We start from the raw sequence: 27,547 nt of genomic DNA on the forward strand, positions 1-27,547 counted from the left end.
ACTCATGTTCCTCATGGTCAAACTCGAGTGTAACTGCTAAATCGCAGTCAGCCAATAACTTTAGGAAAAAGAGCTATTTTGTTGATTTTATTTTTCTGTTGAATGCAGTCACAGATTTTTTGTGGCTTCAGTTATCACATTATTTCATGTGAAAATCTCAAAAGATGTTCCTATAATTGATGCTTTTCTGAGTTTTTGTTTCTATTTGCTCTTTAAAAATGCTTTTTAGACGCCATAATAGAGTAGATTTTATGCTCCCAATGAGGAAAACTCTGCATTGGGAATCCAAATTTGTAGCATCTATCTTATCAACTAAAGTCATAGAGTTAGACAAATGTACGGCATAGTAACAGACCCTTTGGTCCAACTTGTCCATGCCGACCAGATATGCTAAATTAATCTAGTCCCATTTGCCAGCACTTGGCCCATATCCGTCTAAACCTTTCCTATTCACATACCCTCCCAATACTTTTTGAATGTTGGAATTGTACCAGCCTCCACCACTTCCTCTGGCAGATCATTCCATATACGCACCATCCTTTGTGTGAAAAAGTTGCCCCTTGAGTCCCTTTTATGTCTTTCCCCTAGCCCCCCCCCCCTCAACCTATGTCGCCTAGTTCTGGATTCCCCCCAACCCTACCCATACCGCTCATGACAGACTTCTATAAGGTCACCCCTCAGCCTCTGAAACTCGAGGGGAAAAAAAGCTCAAACCCTCCAGTACAGGCAACATCCTTGTAAATATTTTCTGAATCCTTTCAAAACATCCTTCCTATAGGAGGGAGACAAAAATTGCATGCATTATATCAACAGTGGCCTAACCAATGTCCTACACAGCGCAACATGACCTCCCAGCTCCTGTACTCAATACTCTGACCAATAAAAGAAAGCATACCACATGCCTTCTTCACTATGCTACCTGAGACTCCACTTTCAAGTAACTTTGAACCTGCACTCCAAGGTCTCTTTGTTCAGCAACACTCGCCAGGACCTTACCATTAAGTGTATAAATCCTGCCCTGATTTGCTTTTCAAAATGCAGCACCTCACATTTATCTAACTTAAACTCCATCTGCCAGTTCTGAGCGCATTGGCCCACCTGATCAAGATCCTGTTGTATTCTGAGGTAGCCTTCGCTCTCCACTGCAGTTCCAATTTTGGTGTCATCTGCAAACTTACCATCTATACCTTCTGTGTTCACATCCAAATTATTTATATAAATGATGAAAAGCAGAGGACAGAGGACTAATCTTTATATCACACCACTGGTCACAAGCCTCCAGTCTGAAAAGCAACCCTCCATCATCCTCTGTCTTTTACCATTGAGCCAATTCTGCATCCAAATGGCAAGTTCTCCCTGTATTCCATCAGATCTAACCTTGCTAACACCTTACTAAAGTCCACAAAGATTACATCTGCTGCTCAACCCTCATCAATCCTCTTTGTTACTTCTTCAAAAACTCAATCAGGTTGGTGAGCCATAATTTCCCATGCACAAAACCATGTTGACTATCCCTAATCAGACCTTTCCTATCCAAATACATGTAAACTCTATCCCTCAGGATTCCCTCCAACAGCTTGCCACCCCCAATGTCAGGCACACTGGTCTATAGTTCCCTGGCTTTTCCTAACTACCTTTCTTAAATAGTGACACCACATTAACGAACCTCCAGTCTTCCAGCACCTCACCTGTGACTGTTAATGATACAAATATCTCAGCAAGAGGGCCCAGCAATCACTTCCTTAGCTTCCAACAGAGTTCTAGGGTACACCTGATAAATACCCAGGTCCTGGGTATTTATCCACCTTTATGCACTTAAGACATCCAGCACCACCACCTCTGTAATATGGACACTTTTCAAGATGTCAGCATCTATTTCCCTACATTTTGTAATTTCCATGTCCTTCTCCACAGTAAACACTGATGCAAAATACTCATTTAGATTCTTCCCCCATCTCCTGTGGTTCCACACAAAGGTTGCCTTGCTGATCTTTGAAGGGTCTTGTTCTCTACCTAGTTACTTTTTTTTTCCCTTACTGTATTTACAGAATTCCTTTTGGATTCTCCTTAACTCTATTTACCAAATATATCTCATGTTCTCTCTTTACCCTCCTGATTTCCTGCTTAAGTATGTTCCTACTGTCTTTATACTCTTCCAAGGATTCATTCCATCTCTGCTGTCTATACCTGCCATATGGTTCCTTCTTTTTCTTGACCAAAACCTCAATTTCTTTAGTCATCTAGCATTCCGTACACCTACCGCCCTTGCCTTTCACCCTTACAGGAACATGCTGTCTCTTCAGTGGATATGGTGTGCGTGCATTTGAGCAAGAATCCCCAAGGTAGGCTCATTCAGAACGTAAAGAGGCATGGGATACAGGAAAATTTGGCTGTAAGGATACAGAATTGGCTGGCCCAGAGAAAATAGAGGGTGGTAGTAGATGAAAAGTGTTCAGCTGAATTACTAGCCTATTGTTATTATGGGTAACTGAGATCTTCTTACAAATGTGTTTCTCAATTTCTTGCTGACTATTGGGGTTCTGTAGTACATTTCCAGTATGGTAATCATCCCTTTCTTATTTCTCAGTTCCACCCAAATAACTTCTCTGGATATAGTCCCAGGAATATCCTTCCTGAGTATAGCTATAATGTTATCCCTCATCTCTTTAGATTTTACTTTCGATTTTTAGATTACTTACAGTGTGGAAACAGGCCCTTCGGCCCAACAAGTCCACACCGACCCGCCGAAGCACAACCCACCCATACCCCTACATTTACCCCTTACCGAACACTACTGGCAATTTAGCATGGCCAATTCACCTGACCCGGACATCTTTGGACTGTGGGAGGAAACCGGAGCACCCGGAGGAAACCCACGCAGACACGGGGAGAACGTGCAAACTCCACACAGTCAGTCGCCTGAGTCGGGAATTGAACCCGGGTCTCAGGCGCTGTGAGGCAGCAGTGCTAACCACTGTGCCACCGTGCTGCTCTCTCGCCCCACTTTCTCTCCTTCCTATAGTATTTGTATCCTGGAACTCTAAGCTACCAGTCCTGCCCATCCCTGAGCCACGTCTCTACAATTGCTATGATATCCCACTCCTGTGTTCCTAACCATGCCCTAAGTTAATCTGTCTTGTCTCTTAGAACTCTTGCATTGAAATAAATAGTTTAATTTACCTACTTCTTTGCCTACCCTGACTGTTTGACTTGCTCCTTTTCCCAACTGTACTAGACTCAGATTGATCTCTTTCCCCACTATCTCCCTGGGTCCCACTTAACCAACTACCCCACCCTGCCACCCCTCAACACTTAACTAGTTAAAATCCATCTGAGCAGCATATTAGTCCCCTTGCAATTCAGGTGCAATCTGTCCATCATATACAGGTCACCTCTACCCCAGAAAGAGCTTCCAGTGATCCAAAAGTATGAACCCTTGTCCCCTGCATGAGCTCCTCAGCCATGCATTCATCTTCTCATTTCCTCAATCCTACCCTCACCAGCTCGTAGCACCTGGAGTAATCCAGATAGTATTACCTTGAAGACCTCCTTTTTGAATTCCTGCCTAACCTTTTCTATATTTTCCCTCCAGAATCTCATCATTTTTCCTTCCTATGTCATTAGTTCCAATGTGTATGACAACTTCCTGCAGGTCCCACTCCCTTTTGAGAATATTCTGGACTCTCTCTCTCTCTCTCGCTCTCTCTCTCTCTCTCTCTCTGCGATATCTTTGATCCTGGCACTAGGGATGCAACACACCATTCTGATTTCTCACTGGTAGCCGCAAAACAGTCTATCTGTGACTGGAGAGTCCCCTATCACAATCGGAACCTGACTTACCCCTACTTTAGAGCCAGTCTTACTACCAGAAATTTGGCTGTTTGTGCGACATGCTTCTGAGAGTCCATCACCCCTACATGTTCCAAAACAGCATAATTGTTTGAGATGGGGATAGCCACAGGAGATTCCTGCACTACCTGCCTACCCCTCCTAACTTTCCTGGTAGTAACCCATTTACCTGACTGTTTATCTGCAGTTTTTCTACCTTCCTATAACTGCCATCCATCATGCCACTAGCTCCTGTAAATTCCTCAATGCCTGTAACTAGTGCTCCAATCAATCCATGCAATCTAATAGGATTCACAACCAAGCACACTTCCTGTAGACATAATCATCAGTAACATGGAAATTCTCCTTAATCTCCCACATCCAACGAGAAGAGTATATCACTGTACTAAAGGCCATCTTTGAACCTTAACTATCTAGAGAAAATAGCACAGTCTTGCTGTTCTGAAAAACACTGCTCCTGGCTAACTTAGTACCTATGTTTTGTATTTTTTAAATTTTAATCAAGAGACAGATCTCAATAAAACAGCCAAAAATAACCCACTCTACTCATTGTTTTTTTAAAAAAAGACAGCAAGTTTACACATGTGCTGAGAGCTCTCCCACACAGGTTCCTTCAGAGTCAGCTATGAATTTCGCTATTTGTTCATTTTTCATAGACGCACTCCAATGTGCAGAAATACTTGAACTCAAACAAGAAAGGCAGTAGCTGTGTCAGACAGAAATGATGGTTTCTATCCCTCCCTCTCTCTCTGACCATGCGGTCTCTGTCTTTTTTTTTTCCTCTTTCTCCTTTTTAAAGTGCCATTGTTTTGATCTTTTTTTCCACAAAGTTCCAACAACTTATAAAACCACAATTACTGATCCTGGAATTTGAGAAAATCATCTCCAACACCTAACCTTCCTCAAAAACAGAGCAGCTGTTACAATCACAATTTTTTTTACTGTCCTCCAATTATTTGGCTGTTTTACAATTAACCGTCGGGAGCCCCAGTGTGAATTACAGTCAGTGTTACCATTTTGCTATTATTACTTGAGAGTTTCAGGAGAAAATGTTTACAATGCATTTTCCCGTAACCTATTTCTGTTAATTTCTATCTGTACATTTTTAAAATAAGTTTTCTTTCTCAAGTTGTCTTTGCTCTATCAAAAATGGTAAAAAGGCAGCCCCTTTAGACCCTGAACAAAGATTGTAAGTCTAGCTTGGGCCTCACATGCCTACCTTCTGTGTTGGGTTTTCGTTTATAAAAAGTGAGCACCCAAGACTCCCAGATAATGATCAGACGTCAACACTTCACTACCTCTCATTACATCTCTAAACTCTTTCCATGGACTTCGAGTTACCATGTTGCTTTCTAGCTCGTCCTTTGCTCATAAGAGAAAAGTTTGTTCTCTCACTCGTGAGCAAATTATGGGAGATGAAGTGTACACTATTTAGTGGGTACCATACTTTCGTTAGAGCATTTTGTGCTGCTAAGTATACAACATTTCACCAGGCATTTTCTTTATATTTTAAGTATATTTTCTTCCTTCCCTGCTTCAGCTGAACATTAGCAAAGCTGAAGTTATCATATTTGACTCCCCATTGGCTATTTACTTGAGAAAAGCAGCTTTATGATCTCATCTGAGCTTTGGACTATTTGTCTTAACAGTAAGACTGTTTGTTACCATTTCCATAGTATTGCTTGCCTCCTTTATAAATGAAGCTACGTCTCAATAAGCCTAACAATCGTCCACTCTACATCTTGTTTAGTGCCCTACTGTGTCTGAGAGTTTCAGGCATATATACTAGTTACTGGCAAGTGAATCAGATGGGCCTTGTATCCAAGTAGAAATGCAGATGAGTTATTCTTTCATCCTGTTTGCATTCTATCTTGGAAGTAAATGGACATTCTCAGTACCTTCTTTGGACTTTGGAGACAACCAATCTGACCATTTTTTAAATACTTAATGCTGGCTCCAAACGTGATCAAACATTTTATATCATCATTCAATCAAAGCAATCATTAACAGTCCCATTCAAAAGCCTGTCAAATAGATTACAAAACAGGTCACATAAACCCCTTCATTTTATGTTGAGTTGAAGACTGTCTCAAAACATAACAATCTTACCAACCTTACCACTGTGAAAAGTTACCACATCAGTTGGTTTCACGTAAGTCTCATATAGACACACACGAGTGGGGGTGAAATAGATCTTACCTCCTCAAGACTATTCAAAGGTAAGACTGTTTTTGATCAGAAAGGGCTACAAATGCAGAAGATCAAAATGCTATACTCAGAAATATTGAAACTTTGACATCCTCCTAACAAGAATAAGAAATTAGGCCATTTCCTGGTAAATAATGTGGGTGCTGCACTAGGACAGATTGTGCATGTGGAATTTTGTCACTATAACCTGGCATTTAGAATGATCAACTTTTCATTTACAGCTGGTAGAACAGAATACAGTAAAATAACAGAATTGGGGGACTAAGGGTGTGAAGCCATTTTCTTCTACTTAGGCTTCAAAGTGAAAGTTTAATCTTTGATTGGCTTGGGATAGATGGACTGCTAGATTTTCGAGGTATTACAAGAGGAAGGCAAATCATTCTCTGCTTCACTTAAACCTGTCAACAAAATTGCTGCATAATGAGATCAGTGGTGTCCCAGCAGTCACTGTACTGTCCTGCACTTCAATGAATTCAATGGTTTGGCACAGAATTGGAAAGGGAGGCATTACAAAAATAATTGAAATGAAATGGAGTTTTTTTTTGCATATCTGCTTGGATTTGTATGGTTTTCATAGCAACTGTCAACCTTTCCAACAACAACGTTGTTGGTGATACTTTAAAGTGGTGGTTTGATATTGAGTAGGGACCACTGTATGAGGTAATGAATGATCAGTCCTTGGTGACGGTCTCGCCTTCATCTTACTATGTTCCCGGGTCAACAAATTACATAGGCTTTGCGACATTGAACTTTTCTTCCACCTCCTCTGCTTGCATTTTCAGTCGTCATTCTCACCCACCCTCTGAGGACCTCTTTTTCTCCCTCAAACATAGCCTATCCTCTTGGACACCCTGTTCTGGTCTCTTACCCATCCTCGACCTCTTCATCTCCAACTGCTGCCATGACATTGATCGCCTCAACCTGTCCACCCCTCTCACCCCCTTCCAACGTCTCACCCTCACAAGGCGAAGCCCTCCAGTTGTTAGGTTCTTTTCCTGAGGTTTCTCGCATGGGATGCAATCCGCACGCACCAACTTTGCAAATAGTTAAAGATTATTAAAGCTTGTACAAGCCAAGTGACCCCCTTTGACCCCCTCGCAGGTGTGCGAGGTTGAGTCAAGGTGAAGCCCTGAAGAAAGAAAATATATCTTTATACAGGTCAGATTCTCTGGCCAGACCATCCACAATCTGAACACCTCAGAAGATCTCTCATCCACAGCCTCACCCCTCATAGTTCTGCAATCCTGCACCAACCGGTTCTCCCTCTTACCCAAAATCCACATACCTGGCTTCGCCTGATCCTGCCCCATCAAATTTGTCGTCTCATATCTCGATACCGTCCTGTTCCCCCTTAGTCCATGAATTCTCAACATATATATGGGACACTACCCATGCCCTCCACCTCCTTCATGACTTTTGCTTCCCCGGCCACCAATACTTCATCTTTACCATGGTCATCCAGTCCCTATACATATCCATATCCCATGGCAAAGGCTTCCAAGCCCTCCATTTCTTCATCTCCTGATGACTCAATCGGTCCCATCGACACATTCATTTGATTGGCGGAGCTGGTCTTCACCCTCATTAACTTCTCCTTCAAATCCTCCTACTCCCTTCAGACTAAAGGGGTTGCCATGGGCACCCACATGGGTCTTAGCTATGCCTGTCTCTTCGTAGAATATGTGGAACAGTCTATCTTCTGCAGTTACACCTGCACCATTCCCCACCTTTTCCTCCACTACGTTGATGACTGTATCAGGGCCACCTCATGCTCCCAGGAGGAGGTGGGACAGTTCATCAACTTCACTAATACCTTCCATCCTGACCTTAACTTCACCACCTGGACCATGTCCGGACACCTCCCTCCCCTTCCTGGGCCCTTCATCTCCGACGACCACTCAACATGGACATTTATTCAAACTCACCAATTCCCGTAGCTACCTGGACTGCTACTCCGCCCACCTGCACTCTGGTAAAATCACCATCCCTTACTCCCAACTCTTCAACCTCCACTGTATCTGCTCCCAGGAGGAACAGTTGCACACCAGGATATCCCAGATGGCCTCCTACCTTCTCCACCGTAATTTCCCTTCCCATGTGATCAACAATACCCTCCGTCACATCTTCTCCACTTCTAGCACCTCTGCCCTGGAACCCCCCCCCCCCCCGCCCCCCCCAACCATAACAAGGATAGAATAGCCCTCAGTCCTTACTTCCACACCACTAATATCTGGATAGAGGGTATCATCCTCTCCCATTTATGCTACCTACAATCAGACCCCACCACCAAAAATATATTTCCTTCCTCGCCCTATCTGCATTCCTCAGAGACAGTTCCATCTGCAACTCCCTTGTTAGGTACATGCCCCCTACCAACCCACCCTCCACTCCTGGCACCTTCCCTTGCCGCCGCAGGAGGTGTAAAACCTGTGCCCACACCTCCCATCTCACCAACATCCAAGGTTCCAAAGGATCTTTCTCACATCCGACAGATTTTTCTGCACATCCACCCACCTCATCTACTATGTCCATTGTTCTCGATGTGGTCTCCTGTACTTTGGGGAGACAGAACAGCAACTGGTGGAGTTTTTCAGGGAACATCTTTGGGCACACGCACCAAATCCACCGTCCTGTGGCCAACCACTTCAATTTCCCCCGCACTGCACCAAGGCCATGCAAGTCCTGCTGCCTCCAACAAATCCAAGCCACCTGACGATTGGAGGAAGAAAGCTTCATCTTCTGCTTGGGACCCTTCAACAACAACACTATCAACAGTGACTTCACTAGTTACCTAATCTTCCCTCTTCCCATCGCTTCCCAGATCTAACCTCCAACTGGACACCACCCTCTTGACTTGTCCTACCTGTCTATTTTCCTTCCCACCTATCCGCTCCACCCTGCCCACTGACCTATCACAGTCAACCTCCCACCTGCATCAACCTATCAACCCCCCCACCATCCCACCTCCGCCTTCCTATTTATCTCTCAGTCCCCTAGCCCACCCACTACCACCACATTCCTGATGAAGGGCTTATGCCTGAGATGTCGACTTTCCAGCTCCTCAGATGCTGCCTGACCTGCTGTGCTTTTCCAGTGCCACACTTTGCGACTCTGATTCTCCAGTATCTGCGGTCTTCATTTTCTCCCAACCACTGTAGTACATCCAGATATTGTACTGAATTCTAAGCTTAGGCAGCTGCTGTTCCTGCTTAAAAGCACAGAGACTGAAATTAAAGTTAGGTGTTAGGTTAACTATCAGTGGAATTTTCTTAAAATCCCTACAGTGTGGAAACAGGCTCTTCAGCTCTACAAGTCCACACCGAACCTCCAAAGAGTATCCCACCCAAACCCATTACACTACACTTATTCCTAACTTACACATTCCTGAACATTATGGGCAATTTAGCATGGCCAGTTCACCTAACCTGCACATTTCTCGGATTGTGGGAAGAAACCGGAGTACCCGGAGGAAACCCACACAGAAATGGGGAGAAGTGCAAACTCCCCACTGACAGTCACCCGAGGCTGAAATCAAACCCGGGTCCCTGGCTAACCACTGAGCCACTGGGGACATAATTTTAAAATTAGTGCTGCCTTGTTCAAGAGTGATGCCAGGAAACATACTCTCACACAGGGCAATAGAAACCCGCAACACTTTATACCAAGAATCTGTTAAGGCTGAAATATGTGACACTTTGAAGATCAAGGTCAGTAGATGGTTGAGATATAAGATTATTTAGGGATATCGGACCAAATAGGCTAACTCCATGGAGGTGCAGACCCGCTATCATCTGTTTAAACAGTGGAACAGGCTGAAGTGACTGCATATCCCACTCCTGTTTTTGTGTTTCCACATGCTGCCAGCTTCCATCCAGAATTGTTGCTGAAAATGATGTGTATAAAGGCCCTTGAACTCATTTTCATATTGTCAGTCTAGGGTCATCAGACTTCCTTACAGACCTATAAATAACTCTTTCCTGAGCTGGTTTGCAAGTTGTTTTTCCCAAAAATCAAAGGAGCTGAACAAGTTAGCTGGAAACCACAAAAGTGTAATAATAATCACACAATGATTTACAATTTCCTGGAAAACTTCTGAGGAGAGCAAGTGAGAGTTTGGTATGTGTAAGATGATTTCTTTCAAAGAACGGAGACTGTTAAAGGTAGATAACCTAACTTTTCATTCCATCGCCACCTACCCTTCATAAGACTGGTTGTAATCTGAATCATGAACAACTCATTTAACAACCATGCTCACTGGTTAAATGGAACAGCTGCAGATAAAACAAATCTTGGAAGATAGATCAGAGCTCTAACATTTAATGAGAGCACAACAGCTGCTTTATGTAGGCACTACAGATGTTGTCTATTGCAACTTGCTGTTTAGCTCCCAAAGTTCCAGTATTTTTCCAGGTCTTGATAACCCAGCTGAGTGTGTTTCCAGAGCAGTTCCTAAATATTTATGAAACCCTATCCTGTGCCACTCTGGGTGCTGATATTGCTACTAGTCCAGTTGAATGTATTGGGAACCAGTAAACCATATCAAAATGCAAGTTATTGTGAATGATGTTTATTGGCAATCACCTCAGATTGTTTCCACAATCCATTCTCTGCTACTGCAACCTACTGTTTCAGCTGAAACAGCTTTGGTGCAGCAAAGTTTGGAGACAGAACCTCTATCTTACCACCAGTTGTTATAAGTGAACACAAAATGAACATTTCATGCACCCACCAGTATGTTTTGCTAAAATTGTATTGAGGCATTACAACATTCCAAGTAGTCACATGGTAGTTTATACATTCTTGATTAAGACTAATGCTCCAACAATAAAATGGTACAAATAATAAAGACGAGAGTTTGTGTTGAAGTCCAAGAAACACACATTAATCAGAATACTTTAAGTACAAGCTAACTTAATCATGGATCAAGAGGTCCATGTTTCAATAAATATTCAAACAAAATAGGGTAGAGTTCCAGCTTTGTTCCTGAACCAGTTATGAGAAGATGAAATACCTCTGCAAGATTATAGTAACTAGTGCTCCATGATGAAATACTAATCTAAAATTGGATTTTATTCTCAAAACATGTGCTTCTGCATTACCAGAGATCCCTTCAGAGTAATGATTAACCATACTTTTGATTGTATTGAACCTGAGTGAATTTAACCCACCCAGTCCCAGGAGGCTTCTGTTGAGCCTTCAGCATTCTAGGGTGTCTCTTAGTGACAATGGAACCATTGGTCAAGTACTAATCTCAGAACAAGTGGAGGGAAATATTTGAAATACTTTCAGGCTTCTTTCAATCTGTACTTAATAGGAAGAAACAATAGATTTTAAATACTACAATTAGATTATCTGAGGTCATTAAATTGGGGATGGAAAGGGGTAACTCGTTACATTAGTAAGAAATAGCAGCAGGCAGAGGCAATTGATTCCTTTTGAATCTGCTCTAACGTTGTGTAGTCAGAGCTGCTACATCTTGAAGAAGCTTAAATAATGCAGTTTATGATCATGTTTTAGGATATCTGAAAGTCATCACTTCTGTGGCATGTAGCTATCATTCTTGTTTATATAATGCTTTGAAAATCAAAATAAATCTGATGTTGACACACCCAAGTTGGAAAATGAGAAACTGAGGTAGTTAAGCAAGAAAGCCCCTCAGGTTATGATCCAATGGACGAAAAAAAAATCAATCAATACAAGGTTTGGAATAAAAATATTTGACTGAATTTTATCTACTTCCTGAAAATTTAAAAGATTATTTTGAAAGGGGAGCATCTGTATTGAAACACAAATAGCTTCTATAAGCATTATTTGATCAATGTTTTAGATCCTTTTGGATCCAGTCTGATATTTCTTGTAACTGATCATGCTTGCCTGACTCCTGACCAATAAGGACATGAGACTTTGGAGTTAGAAGTGGGCCATTCAGCCCTATGAGTCTGTTCTACCATTCAATAAGATCAAAGCTGATCTGGTTGTGATCTCAACTCCACTTTCCTGTATATCTAATCGTCTATCCAATTCTGCTTGAATAAACTCAATGACCCAGCACCCACTGCTTTCTAGGGAAGTGAATTCTACAGCAATCCTCTGAAAGGAAAAAAAATCTTTATTTCCATCTTAAAAGGGAAACACCCCACTCTAAACACCCTAGTCCTGTTCTCCTGTCTTCCAGAATCCATTTTGTCAAGTCCTCTTGAGATCTTATTTGCTTTAATAAAGTCATCTCTCATTATCCTAAATTCTAGTGGTTATAGCCCAATTTGTTCATCCTTTCTTCATATAATAAACCCTTCACCACAAGGGTGAGTAGAGTGAACATTGACTGAACTGCTTCCAATGCCGTTATATCCTATTTCAAACAAGTAGACCCAAACTGTACACTGTACTGAAGGTGTGGTACTGCAGTGAAATTTCTCTACTTTTATATACCAGTTTCCTTGCATAAATGCCACCATTTCATTTGCCTTACTAAATCACTTGCTGTACCTACATACTAACCTTTGTGATTCATGAACCACATCACCCAGAGTTCTGCAATCTCTTTGTATTTAAATACTATACTGCTTCTCTCCTCTTCCCGCTAAAACGGACAAGTCTATATTTACCCACATTGTACTCCATTTGCCAAAGTTTTGCTCATGTATTTAACATGTCTATATCCCTTTGCAGACTGTATTTCCAGCACAGGCTGAGGTTATCAAGAGGGTCCCTTTTTTTTATCAACCTTTTCCCTCACCTGAGGTGTGATGACCCTCACCTTAAAACCACCACCAGTTATTTCTGTCTAATGATTGAGCAGCTCTATGATAGTCTGGGATTATGATGACTTGACTTTTACTTTCTGTTAGCTACTTACTTTCCCACTTTAGTATTTTCAGCAATTTTAGCTACAATACATTCGGTCCCATTATCCAAGTTATTGTTTTGGATTACAAATACTTGAAACCCCAGCACTGATCTCTTTAGCAGTATAACAGCCATTCCTCCGTAAGATCCTGCAAATCCTCTGACAGAATATTGCTGTCCTCTAAGACATCATATTCCTTGGATGCTGCCTGATCTGCTTTGCTTTAACCAGCAACACATTTTCAACTCTAAGACATCAATCCCCAGTATCGAAGCAGTTGAGTTGGGCAGGCAACATTGTCGGCATGCCTGATACAAGACTTCATAACTAGCTGTCCTCTTGATGTTTGTCACGGCAAGCAGTGACCAGGAGGATAGAGGAAATTATTTTAAAATGTCCCCAACTGCTCTCGAAAATGTGAAATATTCTGAACAGCTCGTGAGACACTCTAGTCCATGACAGCTCAATTTGGAGAAGAAGCAGCCGTGAAAGAACCAATCATTTCTAGCTTATCCAACAGGCTAAGATAGATAACAAGCAAAAATGACAGAGTGTATGGCCCATAACACAGGAGTGAAAGGAAGCCACTCTCGATCCTGAGGGACTGCCTAAGAAGAGGAGAGGAGAAAACTCTTTGTAAACTTTTTTTATCATTTAAAACTCTGCTGCTCATGCCTGACTCATACCACATCTTGTTCACCATTAAACAACCATTTTAGTTATGTCAGCTCACTGACTTATATTGGCTTCCAATTAGGCAACATCTCAATTTTACACAATGTGATGCTGTAATAAAACAAAAAACTGAGGATTCTGGCAATCTGGAACAAAGATAGAAATTGCTGGTGAAACTCACAGTTAACATTTCAAGTCCAGTGACTTCAGGGCTGACGAGTCACCCGAGAAGAAACCTTTAAAGCTGCTTTCTGCCCACAGCTACTGCCAGACCTGCTGAGTTTAGTCAGCAATTTCTGTTTTTGAATGCGATACTGTAAGTAACTCTGGCTGATTTTACAGATTGCTTTGTGGTCTCAACTCTCCCTGTCTTTGCAATCTCATCTAGCCAAACAACCATCTGAAATACCTGCTATCTAATTCTGGCTTCTTGGTCATCACTAATTTGAATTGTGCTACTGTTGGTTAAACTTAAACTCTGGATTTCCCTCCCTAAATCGCTGCCTCTTTCTTTCTCCTTGAAAAATTACAATGGGCAAGAATTTTGGTTTTCTGCTCTAGTATTTACTTATGCAGCTCAGCATCACATTTCTTTTATAGCACTTCAGGAAGCACCTTTGGATGTTTCATTATGTTAAAGGCACTGTATGAATACAAGTTGTCATTAATTAAAAAACTTAACCTAACTCACTTTCTTCCTGACTGCCCCTTCAATTTGCCCTTCTTATATTTGTGGCACTGTGCCTTTTTGAACATGCCAATCAAGCAGTACTGTCAAAAGAAATATTTTGGATCATCAAACTGGAACATTTATGTTCATTTTTCCTACCTTCTCTCCACCCCCCCCCCCCCAATCCTAGACTGACATTGCAACTTAAAATATCAAAGTTCCAATATATTTGTTTCATTCCACAATACCACCATCAGAAATAAAGTAAAAATCAACAGCATGCTTCGTAGTTCAGACCTATCAAAGCTTTAATATAAAAAAAAGTCACATTGTCAGTTTCATATTGCAAATACTTCATTTCCCAAAAGAGCCTGCTTTCCCTGATGATCTGGTATTGTGTTTGAGCCTTCTTTATCAGTTTAATAACTTCCTCAAAGGCACTGTCCTCAGAGTATCAACTTGACTTTAAAAATCTGGGACTTGACACAGTCTAGGTTGATGTTGTAGCACTGTGCTTGGTCATATATTGTAAAAAGATGCTGTGTTTCTAATGACATGCTAACCCATGTCTCATCTATGTTTTGTTTTAAATCATTTACAACTGTCTGTTTGAACAGGGTAGTTCTCTGTGTCCTGACTAGCAATAAATGTGTCATCCAGGGTCGTCAAAAGCAAATTATCTTGTCAATTTTGCTTGTGCACCCACTATGATTACACTTTTAATAAGAAAATGTGCAATTCATTGGCATGAATTATGCAGGAACCAATCTTCTCTGTAAGCTATATGCACAGGCTGCACACTTGGATACATGGCAATTTGAAAGGTATGATGCAAACTACACTCAAAATGATGTGAGAAAAACATAAGGCCCTGTGCCTGTGCATTCAAATGAAGACTGTGCACAACTTAAGTGGTAATTGTTAGGACTGTGCTTGATGGGTGGAAAACAACACTTAATATTGACAAATGCAAGGTATTCAAACAAGAGAAGGGTATATATGAATCGGAGCTATCGAACACAAGGTAAGTGGAGTTTAATGGATAGCTCACTGAAAACAAATAGTAAAGAAAGCTATCTGGGACTTGAGTTGAATCATTCAGGCGATATTGTTGTGGCCATGTGTTGTGGATTCACAAGGATGTCCATGACTTGGAGATTGTGTCAAAAGACTAAGTAAGGCAAACCTAGCATAAGCCATCCGAGCATGAGAAAACTTTTAAGAACTTGTGTTTTTTCTATAAAAGAAAATGTCTGCAAAAAGTTTTTTGTTAAGATCCTTAAAGGGATGAAAACAAATGTACACAGATAATGGGTCTCCAATTGCCTAAAGCTCTGGAACCAGGAAACATGGGCTTAGGATGAAAAGGGAAGAGACCTGTGCTCAATTTCAATGCATCTTCTTCACTTGGTGTAGCCACTGTATTCAAATGTATTGTCTGAGGAGTTATATGATAAAGAAAAATTGAAGTGAGAATATTGGTACATACTTGTGAGAATGAGCATTTGGAAGGTATCAGTTTTTTGGAACAACTCTGCATGAACTTGCAATTGACTGATTTAGTTCCTCACTCCCAGCCCATCACACTTTCTTTTTATGTAGCTGTTAAATAGATGGCACCGCATTACATCATTTGAAAATGTGACAGTATTATTTATGCCCTAATTCAAGATCATTTAGTTGCATTAATCAAGAGAGGAGGAACTACCACAGAGCTCTGGGGAACTTCACTCAGCAGCAGACCTTGACTTAAACCCTTCCCATCAATAACCACACCACATTGACTGTTCATCCAATTCTTTAAACAATTTTGGTATTCTTTAATAATACTATGATAATCTGTATAGCAGCCACATACAAAAGGTTAACAAAACACAACTCTGCAATCTTTCTTTCAAAGAAACAGCATATATTTAGAAGAAAGAAAGCTAGTTCTTTGCTTTCTATTTTTGTGCTATTTTAAAAACAGCCTTGTGCTATTTATAATTATTTTATATATTTATCTTTCTACTTGGCTGCTATTTTTGACCTATATGTACATGCTGTGTCTTTTCCTTAAGCCGTTTAGATACTACTTGCTTCAATTCCTGAACCCTCACTGTTTCCTGATTGTTTTTTTAAAAACCCCAGTTTATAATTTAAAGCTTACATAGGAATTAGGGGCAAGTGTTAGCAATTCAGACCTTGGAGCTTGCTCTGCCAGTTAACATGAACATGGCTGATCTTATTCTGGTTTCAACTCCACTTTACAGCTTGCTCCCCATAGTCCATTATCCTGCTTTTCCTCAGAAACATATCTATTTCGTTCATGGATTTGTTGGTTGATTCTGCCTCTACTGGACTCTGGGGCAATGAGTTCCACAAATTCAGTAGTTTCTCATCATCTCAGTTTTGAACCTACCTCCTTTTAACTCTATATCCACGACCTCTTGTTCGAGACTGTTCCACAAGGAGAAACGAAGGGTCCATTATTTCTTTGTGTTCACAGTATTGCAAGGCTATTTAATTGCTAAAATTCTTCAGGATTATTTCCGTCATGCCTCCTCCACTGCTAACCTCCTATCTCTCCTTCCCCTTCTTTCTAGCTTTCTCCTTTCGCTTTTTATGACATTTTGTTACATGTAATTATCATTCAGTGATGGACCAGATAATATTATTCACACTTTGCTTTGTGTTCATGGGGTTTCTATCGAATCCAAACCGCCTTCGTTCTAGGGCATCTTAGAATCATACAGAGCTATAAAGTCTATGCTGCCAAACGTATACCACTACTCCACTCTGCCCACTTTCCCACACGAGGCCCTTACTGAGGCAAAGTGATTATTCAGTGTATCTGCTATTTCCCCTTGGTCATAGATAACATTCTCACTTTCAGTCTTTAGTTGATCAACATTGCTCCTGACTACTCACTTTCCCTTTTTGATATGCCTCACAAGTTTTGTTTCATCATACCATTTAATGATTTATCACCTGCTTTGTGGCTCTTTGCTGGTCTTTGTATCTTTCTCATTCAGCAGAATCTCTGCTGTTTTCTGACAAATCAGACTGTAAACCTTTTCTTTTAGATTTATGCTGTCCTTTATATCTTTAGTTGCGCATGTTTTTTCTGTGAAGTGTAGCTTTTCCCTCTCAGGTATAAAGTGGTTTTCCATTGTGTTAAATGTATCTTTAAACACACTCCACTGTTCTTCAGACGTTTTACCCGTGAGCAGATTTCCCCAGTTTGCTGCAGACAATCTCTGTCTTATCTCATTAAAGTCAACCTCACCTAAATCTAAAGCTGTAGTAGCTGATTTGTGCGTTTTGCTTTCAGTTGCAACATTGAACTGGATCATGTTATGATCACTGTTTGATAAATATTCACATGCATTTAGGTTACTAAATAAATCTGACTCATAACTCATTGAATAATAAATCCAATATTGCTTGTTCCCTTGTTACGTCCAGGAAACTATAGACCATAAGACATAGGAGTGGAAGTAAGGCCATTCGGCCCATCGAGTCCACTCCGCCATTCAATCATGGCTGATGGGCATTTCAACTCCACTTACCCGCATTCTCCCCGTAGCCCTTAATTCCTCAAGACATCAAGAATCTATCAATGCTGGACACATTCCAGAAATTCACTACTTTTCTGACAGGTGCTTTTCTGCCTTTCCTAATCTATGTAAAAGTTAAAATCCCCTGATAATTTTATGGTGGCTTTGCTACACACTTGCCTAGTTTCTGCATTTAGACAACACTTCAGAACTGCTGCCAGGGGTCTATGCGTAACATCTGTTACAGTTTAATAGATGCCTGCTCCTGGCCCATATCCCTCCAAACCTTTCCTATTCACATACCTATCCAAATTTCTTTTAAATATGGTAATTGTATCTACATCCACCACTTCCTTAGGAAGTTCATTCCACGCGTGAACCACCTTCTGTGTAAAACATTTGCCTCTCATATTTTCTGTAAGTATATTTACTCTCACCTTAAAAATGTGGCTTAAAATCCCCATTCTAGGGAAAAGACAACTAGTCTTAAGTCTTTCTGTACTTATCATTATTTTATAGGGTTCCATCAGGTCACCTCTCAACCTCTTACACTCCAGTGGAAAACGTCCCAGGCTATCCAGCCTTTCTTTATAACTCAAATCTTGCATACCCAGCAACATCCCGGTAAATCTCTTCTGAACCCTCTCCAGCTTAATAATATCCTTCTTATAACTGGCCTCCCAGAACTGGGCACCGTATTCCAGAGGAGGCCTCACCACTAACTATGTCAGATGCATTGTCCTTACCTACACACCTGGTCACCTTTCTGAAAACCTCAGTCAAGTTGGTCAGACATGACCTCCCCTTAACAAAACTATGCTGAATGTTCTTAATAAATCCTTGCTTTTCCAAATTGAGAACACAGTGGGACTGATGGTCTGAAGTGTGTTTATTTTACTGCAAGGAATATAACATGTAAGATGGATGAGCTTACAGCCTGGATTAGTACATGGAACAATGGTGTTGTAGCCATTGCAAAAACTTGATTGAGAGAAGGGCAGAACTGGCAGATCAACATTCCAGGGTTTGGATGTTTCAGGCGAATTGGAGAGAGATGTTAGAGGTGGGAGGGTGGGGGAGTCTCATTACTGGTTGAGGAAATTGTCATCTCCACTCAGGACATCTTGAAGGGCTCATCCAACAAATCCATACAGATAAAACTCAGGAATAAGAAAGGAACAGTCTTTATGATGGGGTTATACTATAGGCCTCCAAAGAGCCAATGGGAGATAGCACAACAGATATGCATGCAAATCATGGAAAGATGTAAAAATAACAGGATTATTGTCATGGGTGATTTTAACTTCTTCAATATTGACTGGGATTCTCTAAATGCCAGGACTTGAATGGCATAGAATTTGTTAGGTGTATCCAGGTGGGCTTCTTGAAACAATATGTAGATAGCCCTACATGGGAAGGGACTGTACTAGACCTTGTTTGGGGAATAAGACTGACCAGGTGATCAAAGTTTCAATTGGAGGAGCAATTTGCAAACAGTGATTGTAAATCCATTAGGTTTTTAGTTACGGATGAGGATAAGACTGGCCCTTGGGTAAAATGCTAAATTGGAGGAAGGCTAATTACAGCAATATTAGAGAGGAACTGGAGAAATTAGATTGGGGTGGCTGTTTGACAGTAACTCCACATCTGACGTGGGAGCCTCATTAAAGGCCGGTCGGTCATAGTTCAGGACCAGCATCATCCTGTGAGGATGAATGATGACGATTCTGGAGCCTCTCTTGTAGGGTCTTCTCCATACTGGCTTAAAAATCTCTCCTGTCCCTCTAAATCTTTCACACCTTGACTACCCCAATTAATGTTGGGAAAGTTGAACTTGCCTACTCTAATCACCCTATTACTTCTATACATCTGCACTGTGCCCACATAGCTGCTGTTCTATTTCTCTCAGGCTATTAGGGGCATTGTAGTACACTCCCAGCAATGTAATTGGTCTGTTTTGGTTTTTCAGTTCTATCCATATGGCTTCATTTGAGGAGCTGCCTAAAATGTCATCCCTCCTTAACTGCTGTAATTGATTCCCTGATCAAAATTGCAACACCTCTTCTTCTTTTACCTGCTTCCCTGTCTCACCTGAAGACCTTCTATTCTGGAATATAGAGCTGCCAATCTTGTCCCCTTCACAACCACGTCTCGTTAACAGGAATTACACCACTACCTCAGATAAGTTGAGGACACAAATTAAAGTAAATACTTTGACTCACTTGTTTTCTCTTCCAGTTTTGGCTGTTCGTCTTCCACCTGCTGAACATTCTCTCTGGATCACATTCCCTGCCAATTTAGTTTAAACCCTCTCCAAGAGCAGTAGCTGGATGCTGATCCGACTCCAGTTTAGGTGCGATCCATCCACTGGCCTCAAAACCATTCCCAATTTCCCAGAAATATAAAGCCCTTTGTCCTGCAACATCTCTCCAGCCACACATTTACCTGGACTAACTTCCTATTGCTGTACTCATTGGCATGTGGCAGCAGAAGTATTCTGGTGATTGCTACCTTCTGGGCCCTGTTTTTTAATCTGCTTACTATTTCTCTCACTCCCCTTTAGAATGTCCTGCAGCTGTTCATCTTCAACCCTGACTGTAGGGAGGCAGTGTAATAACGTGGAGGCTCTTTCCCCTGCATTGTCATCTCCTCAACACTGTCTAAAATGCTGTACGTGTTAGGAGGTTGGCCATAGTGGATTCCTGCGCTAACAACCACCTACTCCACCTCATGGTCACCCATGCCCTTTCTGCCTATTCAGTCTTCGCTGATGGTGTGATCACTCACTGAATGTGCTGTCCATAACATGATCAACATCACAGATGCTTCACAGTGAATTCACTTGCAGCTGCGTTTCTGAAATGCAGCTAGCCTGTGGTGGTAGCTGGATACATGCCTGTACATGTGGCCACCTGGAACAACTGAAGCTTCCATGATTTGTCCCATAGCACAGGAGGAGCATTTCATGGGTGCAAGCTCTGCTTTACTCCCTTTAATTTAAAAGATAGTAATAATTTTTTTTAAGAGTACTATTAACATACTTGTCTTACGCTAATCTTTCTTCCCTTATCTTACTTTGCTTACTTATATTATTTTATAATATTGTCAGAAGTTATACAACACCAGGTTATAGTCCAACAGGTTCATTTGAAATCACAAGCACTTGGAGCGCTGTTCCTTCATCAGGTGAAGCATCTCCACATCATTTATAATATTGGCCCGGATTTTCACTTATTCCTGTTGTTTCTCAGTTAATCTCTTCTTCCAAAAGTACACTTTTTAAAACCAAGAAGCAATCAACATGCCAATTTTCTGGAATGTAATTCTTTAATGTATTTTCCCAGTTAGCAGTCCCTGAAGCTGCAGTGATTAAACTAGGGCTCCCTTCTCTCTGCTCAGTGTTAGGCCTCCGATCCTGGGCCTCACTTTATCCTGTTCAAAAAATGCACTCTTATTTGCACACAGACTTTCACATAGAGATCAGCCATAGCCTGTCAGGTAATTGAACTGTGGTCTCCCATATGATAGCAGGTATCCTAACCATTACACTATTATGGTGAAGAAAAGTGAAAATGTAATAGTGGTGCAACTGCAATCCAAATCCAGTGTGATTCAGTCTAGGTCCAGCCTCATTGGTTTTCTCTGTTTCTGTTTTCCCTCAGAATGTTCGGGATCCATCAGGAGCATCCATCGCCCTCTTCACTGCCAAGTTACATCAACCTAATAAAACTTTGCAACATGTGGTATTGCAAGCCTTGTTCTATTTACTTGATCAAGCTATTGAAAGGTAAGGATTTTCTCTTTGTTATTTACAACCTGAAAGCTTTTAGTGAAGTATGCAGATGTGGGGAACATTAAGTTTTGTTTATGTAACCCTTCAAACTGTGACAATTAATATCTACTGGTCTAAGTGATTTATATCTTTCAAACCATTCAAGACACATCAGAGCTAATTCCTTTAAAAGGTAAGAGTGTATAGACAAATTAGCAAGAACTACATTAATTTTATAAAATTCATTTTCTATAAAGCAACGTCAGCTTTTAATCATATTTTATACACTAATGTCTTTTGGCATGAATTGGTTATTCTAGATAAAGAAAAATGTATTCAAAATTCCTTACGGTTTCAATAAATTGAACCTTGTTATTTTGAGGTTGATGTTATCCTCTCTAAAGATTGATTTTAGAGTTTAAGTGTACAAATTTAACTGATTGTGAAGAGTTTAAGATGCAGAGGTAGTTGTGGTAGGGAGTGTATTTGAGAGATTAGGTGACAGGAATCTGCTGCTGGTATCTCAGTTTATAGAAGTATAGAATCATAAAATCCCTATAGTGTGGAAACAAGCCATTCGGCCCAACGAGCCCACACCGATCCTCCAAACATTAACCCACCCAGACCCATTCCAATAAATTATTACTCTACACTTACCCCTGACTAATGCCCCTAACCTCCACATCCCTGAACACTATGGGCAATTTTAGCACAGCCAATTCACCCTAACCTACACATCTTTGGAGTGTGGGAAGAAACCGGGGCATCTGGAGGGTACCCATGCAGACATGGGGAAGATGTGCAAATTCCACACAGGCAGTCGCCTGAGGCTGGAATCAAAGCTGGGTCCCTGGCGCTGTGAGGCAGCAGTACTAACCACTAAGCCACCATGCTGCCATAATATATGTTACTCCTTTTAGCAAGTTGGTTGCTTTTCTTAATGTATAGGAGTTGGCATTACCCGATATCTATTAATGGATGTTTGAATTGCAATAATGAAATACCGTTGCGATCAAAACCTGGATTTCTGTGTATTAAATGTGTATACTCCCTTAATCTCTGAAGGAGCCAAAGTTAACCCTAAGCATCAAGAAATAGGCTACAGTTCAGGACCTCTTCATAAGACCATAAGACATAGGAGTAGAAGTAAGGCCGTTCAGCCCATCAAGTCTGCTCCACCATTCAATCATGGCTGACTGGCATTTCAACGCCACTTACCCACACTCTCCCCGTATTCCTTAATTCCTCACGAGATTAAGAATTTATCAATCTGTGCCTTGAAGATATTTAACCTCCCTGCCTCCGCTGTGGCAATGAATTCAGAAGCAGCCTTCTACTGAAAATACATTTTAAGGTCACTTTTTTTGGGTCATGGTGGTGAGTTAATTTAGAAAATGCTCACAGTTTTCTGGGCCATGGCAAAGTTTCTAATTTTTAGAAGTGACCAGATGGAGTGCACAACCTTTTCTGGCTGAGTTCCTGTGCTTAACCTGAACTTCCGATGTGTGAATTTGGAAGTGTGAAGATCCCATCTGCTCTTTGATCTGTTTCTTTGTGCGAAGATACTCTTTTAATTCCTTTTGGATTTCCCATTTGTTGTCCCTTTTCTGAAGACCGCAGTGTGTATCATTCACTTGATATAGGCAATCTTCCACATCTTTGCCTTTAGAATAAAATAGTTTCCATGGTGAAATATTAGTGGAAGCGTTGATGATTTTGAAACAGCAAACAATTTGCTTTGCATTAGAGTAAAAATATACAATTAAATAACTAGGAAGAAAGGATTTTAATATATTTGAGATTTAATTTCCTTTTAGCAAAATTGTGGGAGTAACTTAAAGCCTTTTCTATTGAGTGACAAATGAGATTAAATCACTACTTCAAAAACAATCTAGTTCCAAAGAACAATAGAGTTAAGTTGCACATTTCAGATTTTATTTTCAAATTCACTGATTGAGTTTGCACTCTTGAAAAGTACTGTTTCGTTTGAGAGTTTTGCATCACATGGATGGTTTTTGAGCATGGGTCCCCCAGATAAATACAAAAGTGTGATTTTTATACTTGATAAATGAGAATATGTGCATTCGATCTGACAACTTTTGTCACCATTTCCAGTGTTTAAACAATTTGTCTCTGACAATTCTGTCACCTGTGAATGTGGTAGAGATATCTTCAGAATGCATCTTCAAGGCATTCCGTCTTTCCTTAATCGATTTTCCCCAGGTCTGGGAGCTATTAACTAACTGTGATGAACTTTGTTTTAATTTTTTTCATGATCACGTATGACTTCTGTCATTGATGTGGGTGCTGTGGTGGAACGACTTATAAAATTTTTCACTGTATTTTTCATGTAAATGTACATGTGACAAAGATTTCTATTCTATTCTATTCTATACCTTTACTGTTCGAACAAATTTAAAATGTAATAGTTCGAGTTTCGCTCCCAGTACTTGATTGTAATATTTGAACTGATCTTCTGGCAACAAAAAAAAAGCCTGCCCTGCAATGTTATCATGTTAAGTATTCTGATCAGTTTTTAAAACAAGTTTCTAACCTTAGTGGCCATCTTTTGTTTCCTTAGTTTTGAAACTCAAAGAAATGGGCTGGTGTTCATTTATGATATGGCTGGTTCTGCATACACCAACTTTGAATATGACCTAAGTAAGAAAATTCTTCACCTTTTGAAGGTAGGTCATTCAGCATCATTTGACCTAGGCACTGTTGACCATTCATGCATTGGTAAATGTTGGAACTGCTACAGGTTTGTTGGGAGGGGAACTGTTCGAGCATGGCTAGGGTTTTCCTTCACAAAGCTGACGTTTTGGAGTATATTTGAAGGAAGGCTCCATTCTGGTACCAACAAACTATTTCAGACTTCTGGAACAGAATACTTTGGCGACTTGATAGGACTTAATTGTTTACTCCTATTTTCTCTGAATAAACCTAGCTCATGTTCTCTCTTGTTCCTACCTTTGACCTGTGTGTGTTATTTTAGTTACTGGCATTGCGCTGAGTTTTCCATTGAAAGTTAATCAGGCTTGGTTCTGTAGGAAAGTTATTTCCTTGAGTTGAGAATGTAGATGTATATCTGTCAAAGAATATTGGGCAAGAGAACACAAGAGCAGGAGTATGCCATTCAGCCATTAAACCTGTTTTGCCATTTTAACAAATCAAACCCTGACCCATTTTAACCCCATAACCTTTTGTTAATCAGAAAGGAGGAAATGCCCCAAAAATCAGACTTTTTTCTATTCTGCTCATATCTTTGTGATGCCCTTCCAGAAATGGAGGTTGGCATTTTCTATAGCAGCCATGACCATATTGAGTAGTGTAGCAGGTTCAAAGGGCCAAATGGCATTCTCTTGCACCTAGTTACTAATTTTCTATGTAGAGATTTATCCATGCTTGAGATTCTAAAAATAAAGAATAACCTGTTCAAAAAAACGTTGTCTATTGCACAAGTAAGAAGTATATGAATTTTAAAGCTGGTGTCACACATCCCACCAATGGATGGATTGTATCACAGCATTACCCTTTAGTTGTACCTTACCACAGGCATGGTACTGACGATACCTGACCAACCCATTCCTGCAAAACCCAAAGCAGTGTGTCCAACATCAGATATGACTCCATGATTGGGCAACATTTGTTAAATAGCCCAGAGTCTGCTAAGAATTCTGCTGGCAACCAATTTAGGATTGTTGCTCGGCCTCGCAATATAGCAGATTTGAGCATACCAGATACTGCCTATATTAATGCACAAGGCCATGTTCTTTGTGAACAGGAAACACATGTACATGCCCTGCACCTGTTCAAATCAACAAAACAGTTGACAGCTACTCTGCTGTTTTTTTCTTCAAATCAACTTCTTGATCAATCGCAATCAACCTATTTAATTTGAATTCAAACAAGCTTGGCAGTTAACTGTCAATCATCAGCTAACTGATACATTGACAGTGGCACTTCTCCCAATCAGGGACCACTTGCCAATAAATGAGTACTCGCTTCTCACACAGTGTAAATGTCATTTTCCCTTTGATATTTCTTGCAAATTGTCCTGATGAATACGAGGTAAAAAGCTTTAATAAAATATCTTTTTCAGTGACACTCGTGTTCAAGCTTGTTTGATGTATACAGCTTAGTTGTATGATCAGTTAACCATAGTGCCCCCTTGGTGGTTGTGGTCTTCCTTTATTAGAAAGTTGACTTTATGGATAGGATGGATTCTGTTTGATATGTGGTTTGGCTTTAGCTGTTACATATGACCATACTCGACAGCTCCCTGTGTAGATTGTGAAGAGCACTACATTTCTTGGCGTACACCTGGCAGAGAATCTCACCAGCTCGACATTCCTCGACACCCGCTCCTTAGCCAAAGAAAGCCCAACAGCATCTCTACTTACTGTGTAGGTTGAGGAAAGCCAACCTTCCACCCCACATCCTCACCACATTCTACAGAGGGTTCATTGAGAGTACCCTGAGATGCTGCATCGCTGCCTGGTTCAGGAACTGCACTGTCTTGGATCATAAGACCCTACAATGGTTAGTGAGAACAGCTGAGAAGGTCTCTTCCCTCCATTACAAACATTAACATCACAAACTGCATCCACAAGGCTAACAGCATTGTAGCTGACCCCACATATTCCTCACTCAAATTCTTCTCCCTCCTGCCAACTGGTAGAAGATGCCAGAGCATTCGGTCTTTTACAGCCAGACTATACAACAGTTTCTTCCCCCAAGCCATCAGGCTCGTTAACACTGTGTAATCTCACTCTATTCTATCTGCAATTCTTTCCATGTCTTTGTCCACCACTGTGCCTATTGTTTTGTCTTGTCAGGAATTACTGTGCTATCTTGTGTGTTTTGCACTTTATGCTGCACTCTCTGTAATGTGTGTTGTCCACATTGCACCTTAATCCTGGAGGAATGCTGTTCTTGTTTTTACTGTATCAGTTGTATATGGTAGAAATGACAAATAAAGCTACTCTTGACTCTGATACTCATATTTCTTTTTTGCACAATCATGTCAATGTTCTGTTTTCATTCTTCATTCAACCTGAAAATGTATGAATCTTGCACATCCTTGGTTTCTTTCATTCTATCATCACAACCTCAGCTACTAAGACCCTAATCTGGAGTTCCTTCCCTAAAGTTTTCTACATCATTTACTCTCTTTCTGATCATTTAAAATGTACTTGTTTGACCAAGATTTTGGCCACCTGAATTAATATCTCCTTATGCAGTTCAATGTCAAATTGTGTATGATAACTCTCCTGTGAATTACATTGGAATGTTTTACCATGTAAAACTCTCTATGTAAATGGACATTGTTCCAAGTTATCCATTCATGGGATATGGGTGTGTTGAGATATTGTCCATTCTTAATTTCCTTGGAGAAAGTGGTGGTGAGTTGCTGCCTTGTCCTGCTGCAGTCGTAAAGGTGTAGGTATGCACACAATGCTGTTAGGTTGGCAGTTCTGAAATATTGAACCAAGAAAATACATTTCATTAGAGGCTATAAAATGTAAAGTGCAGATATTGTAAGTACTGGTATATCGTGCACTTTTGGACACCCCAGTCATTGGGGTTCCTGTGCTTACTCTGTATAGTTCTGTTGGAATTTTATAGGTTTTTATGAGATTCCCCTAATTTTTCTAAACTTCAGTGAATTATGGCTGTAACTGATCTAATCTGTCTACATATGTCAGTGCTAATCTAACAACTGATCTAATCTATCTGCATATATCAGTGCTGCCAACCCAGGAATCAGTCTGGTAAAACCTAGTTGCACTCTGTACAAAACATCCATTCTCAGATAAGGAAACCAAAACTGCACACAATACTCCAGGTATGGTTTCACCAAGGCTTCCTTTACAATTGTAGTATGATGTGCCTGGTCCTGTTGTCAAATCCTCTCTATATGAAGGCCAACATATCATTTGCTGCCTTCGATTTGCTTGCACTTGCTCGTGCATTTTCAGCAG

General features: G+C 40.7%; 1 protein-coding gene across 2 annotated transcripts in view; it reads left to right on the plus strand.

The window, feature by feature from the left end:
* Positions 1-27,547, plus strand: part of ptpn9a (protein tyrosine phosphatase non-receptor type 9a) — a 218,168-nt gene that overhangs the window by 115,471 nt on the left and 75,150 nt on the right. For both annotated transcript variants that reach the window (XM_060853564.1, XM_060853565.1), the window contains exons 4-5: positions 21,454-21,578; positions 24,145-24,250. In XM_060853564.1, coding sequence (XP_060709547.1) covers positions 21,454-21,578; positions 24,145-24,250 — 231 coding nt within the window. The remainder of the gene's footprint in view (positions 1-21,453; positions 21,579-24,144; positions 24,251-27,547) is intronic.

Source organism: Hemiscyllium ocellatum, chromosome 42, assembly GCF_020745735.1.
Source record: "Hemiscyllium ocellatum isolate sHemOce1 chromosome 42, sHemOce1.pat.X.cur, whole genome shotgun sequence".
NCBI classification, from domain to species: domain Eukaryota; kingdom Metazoa; phylum Chordata; class Chondrichthyes; order Orectolobiformes; family Hemiscylliidae; genus Hemiscyllium; species Hemiscyllium ocellatum.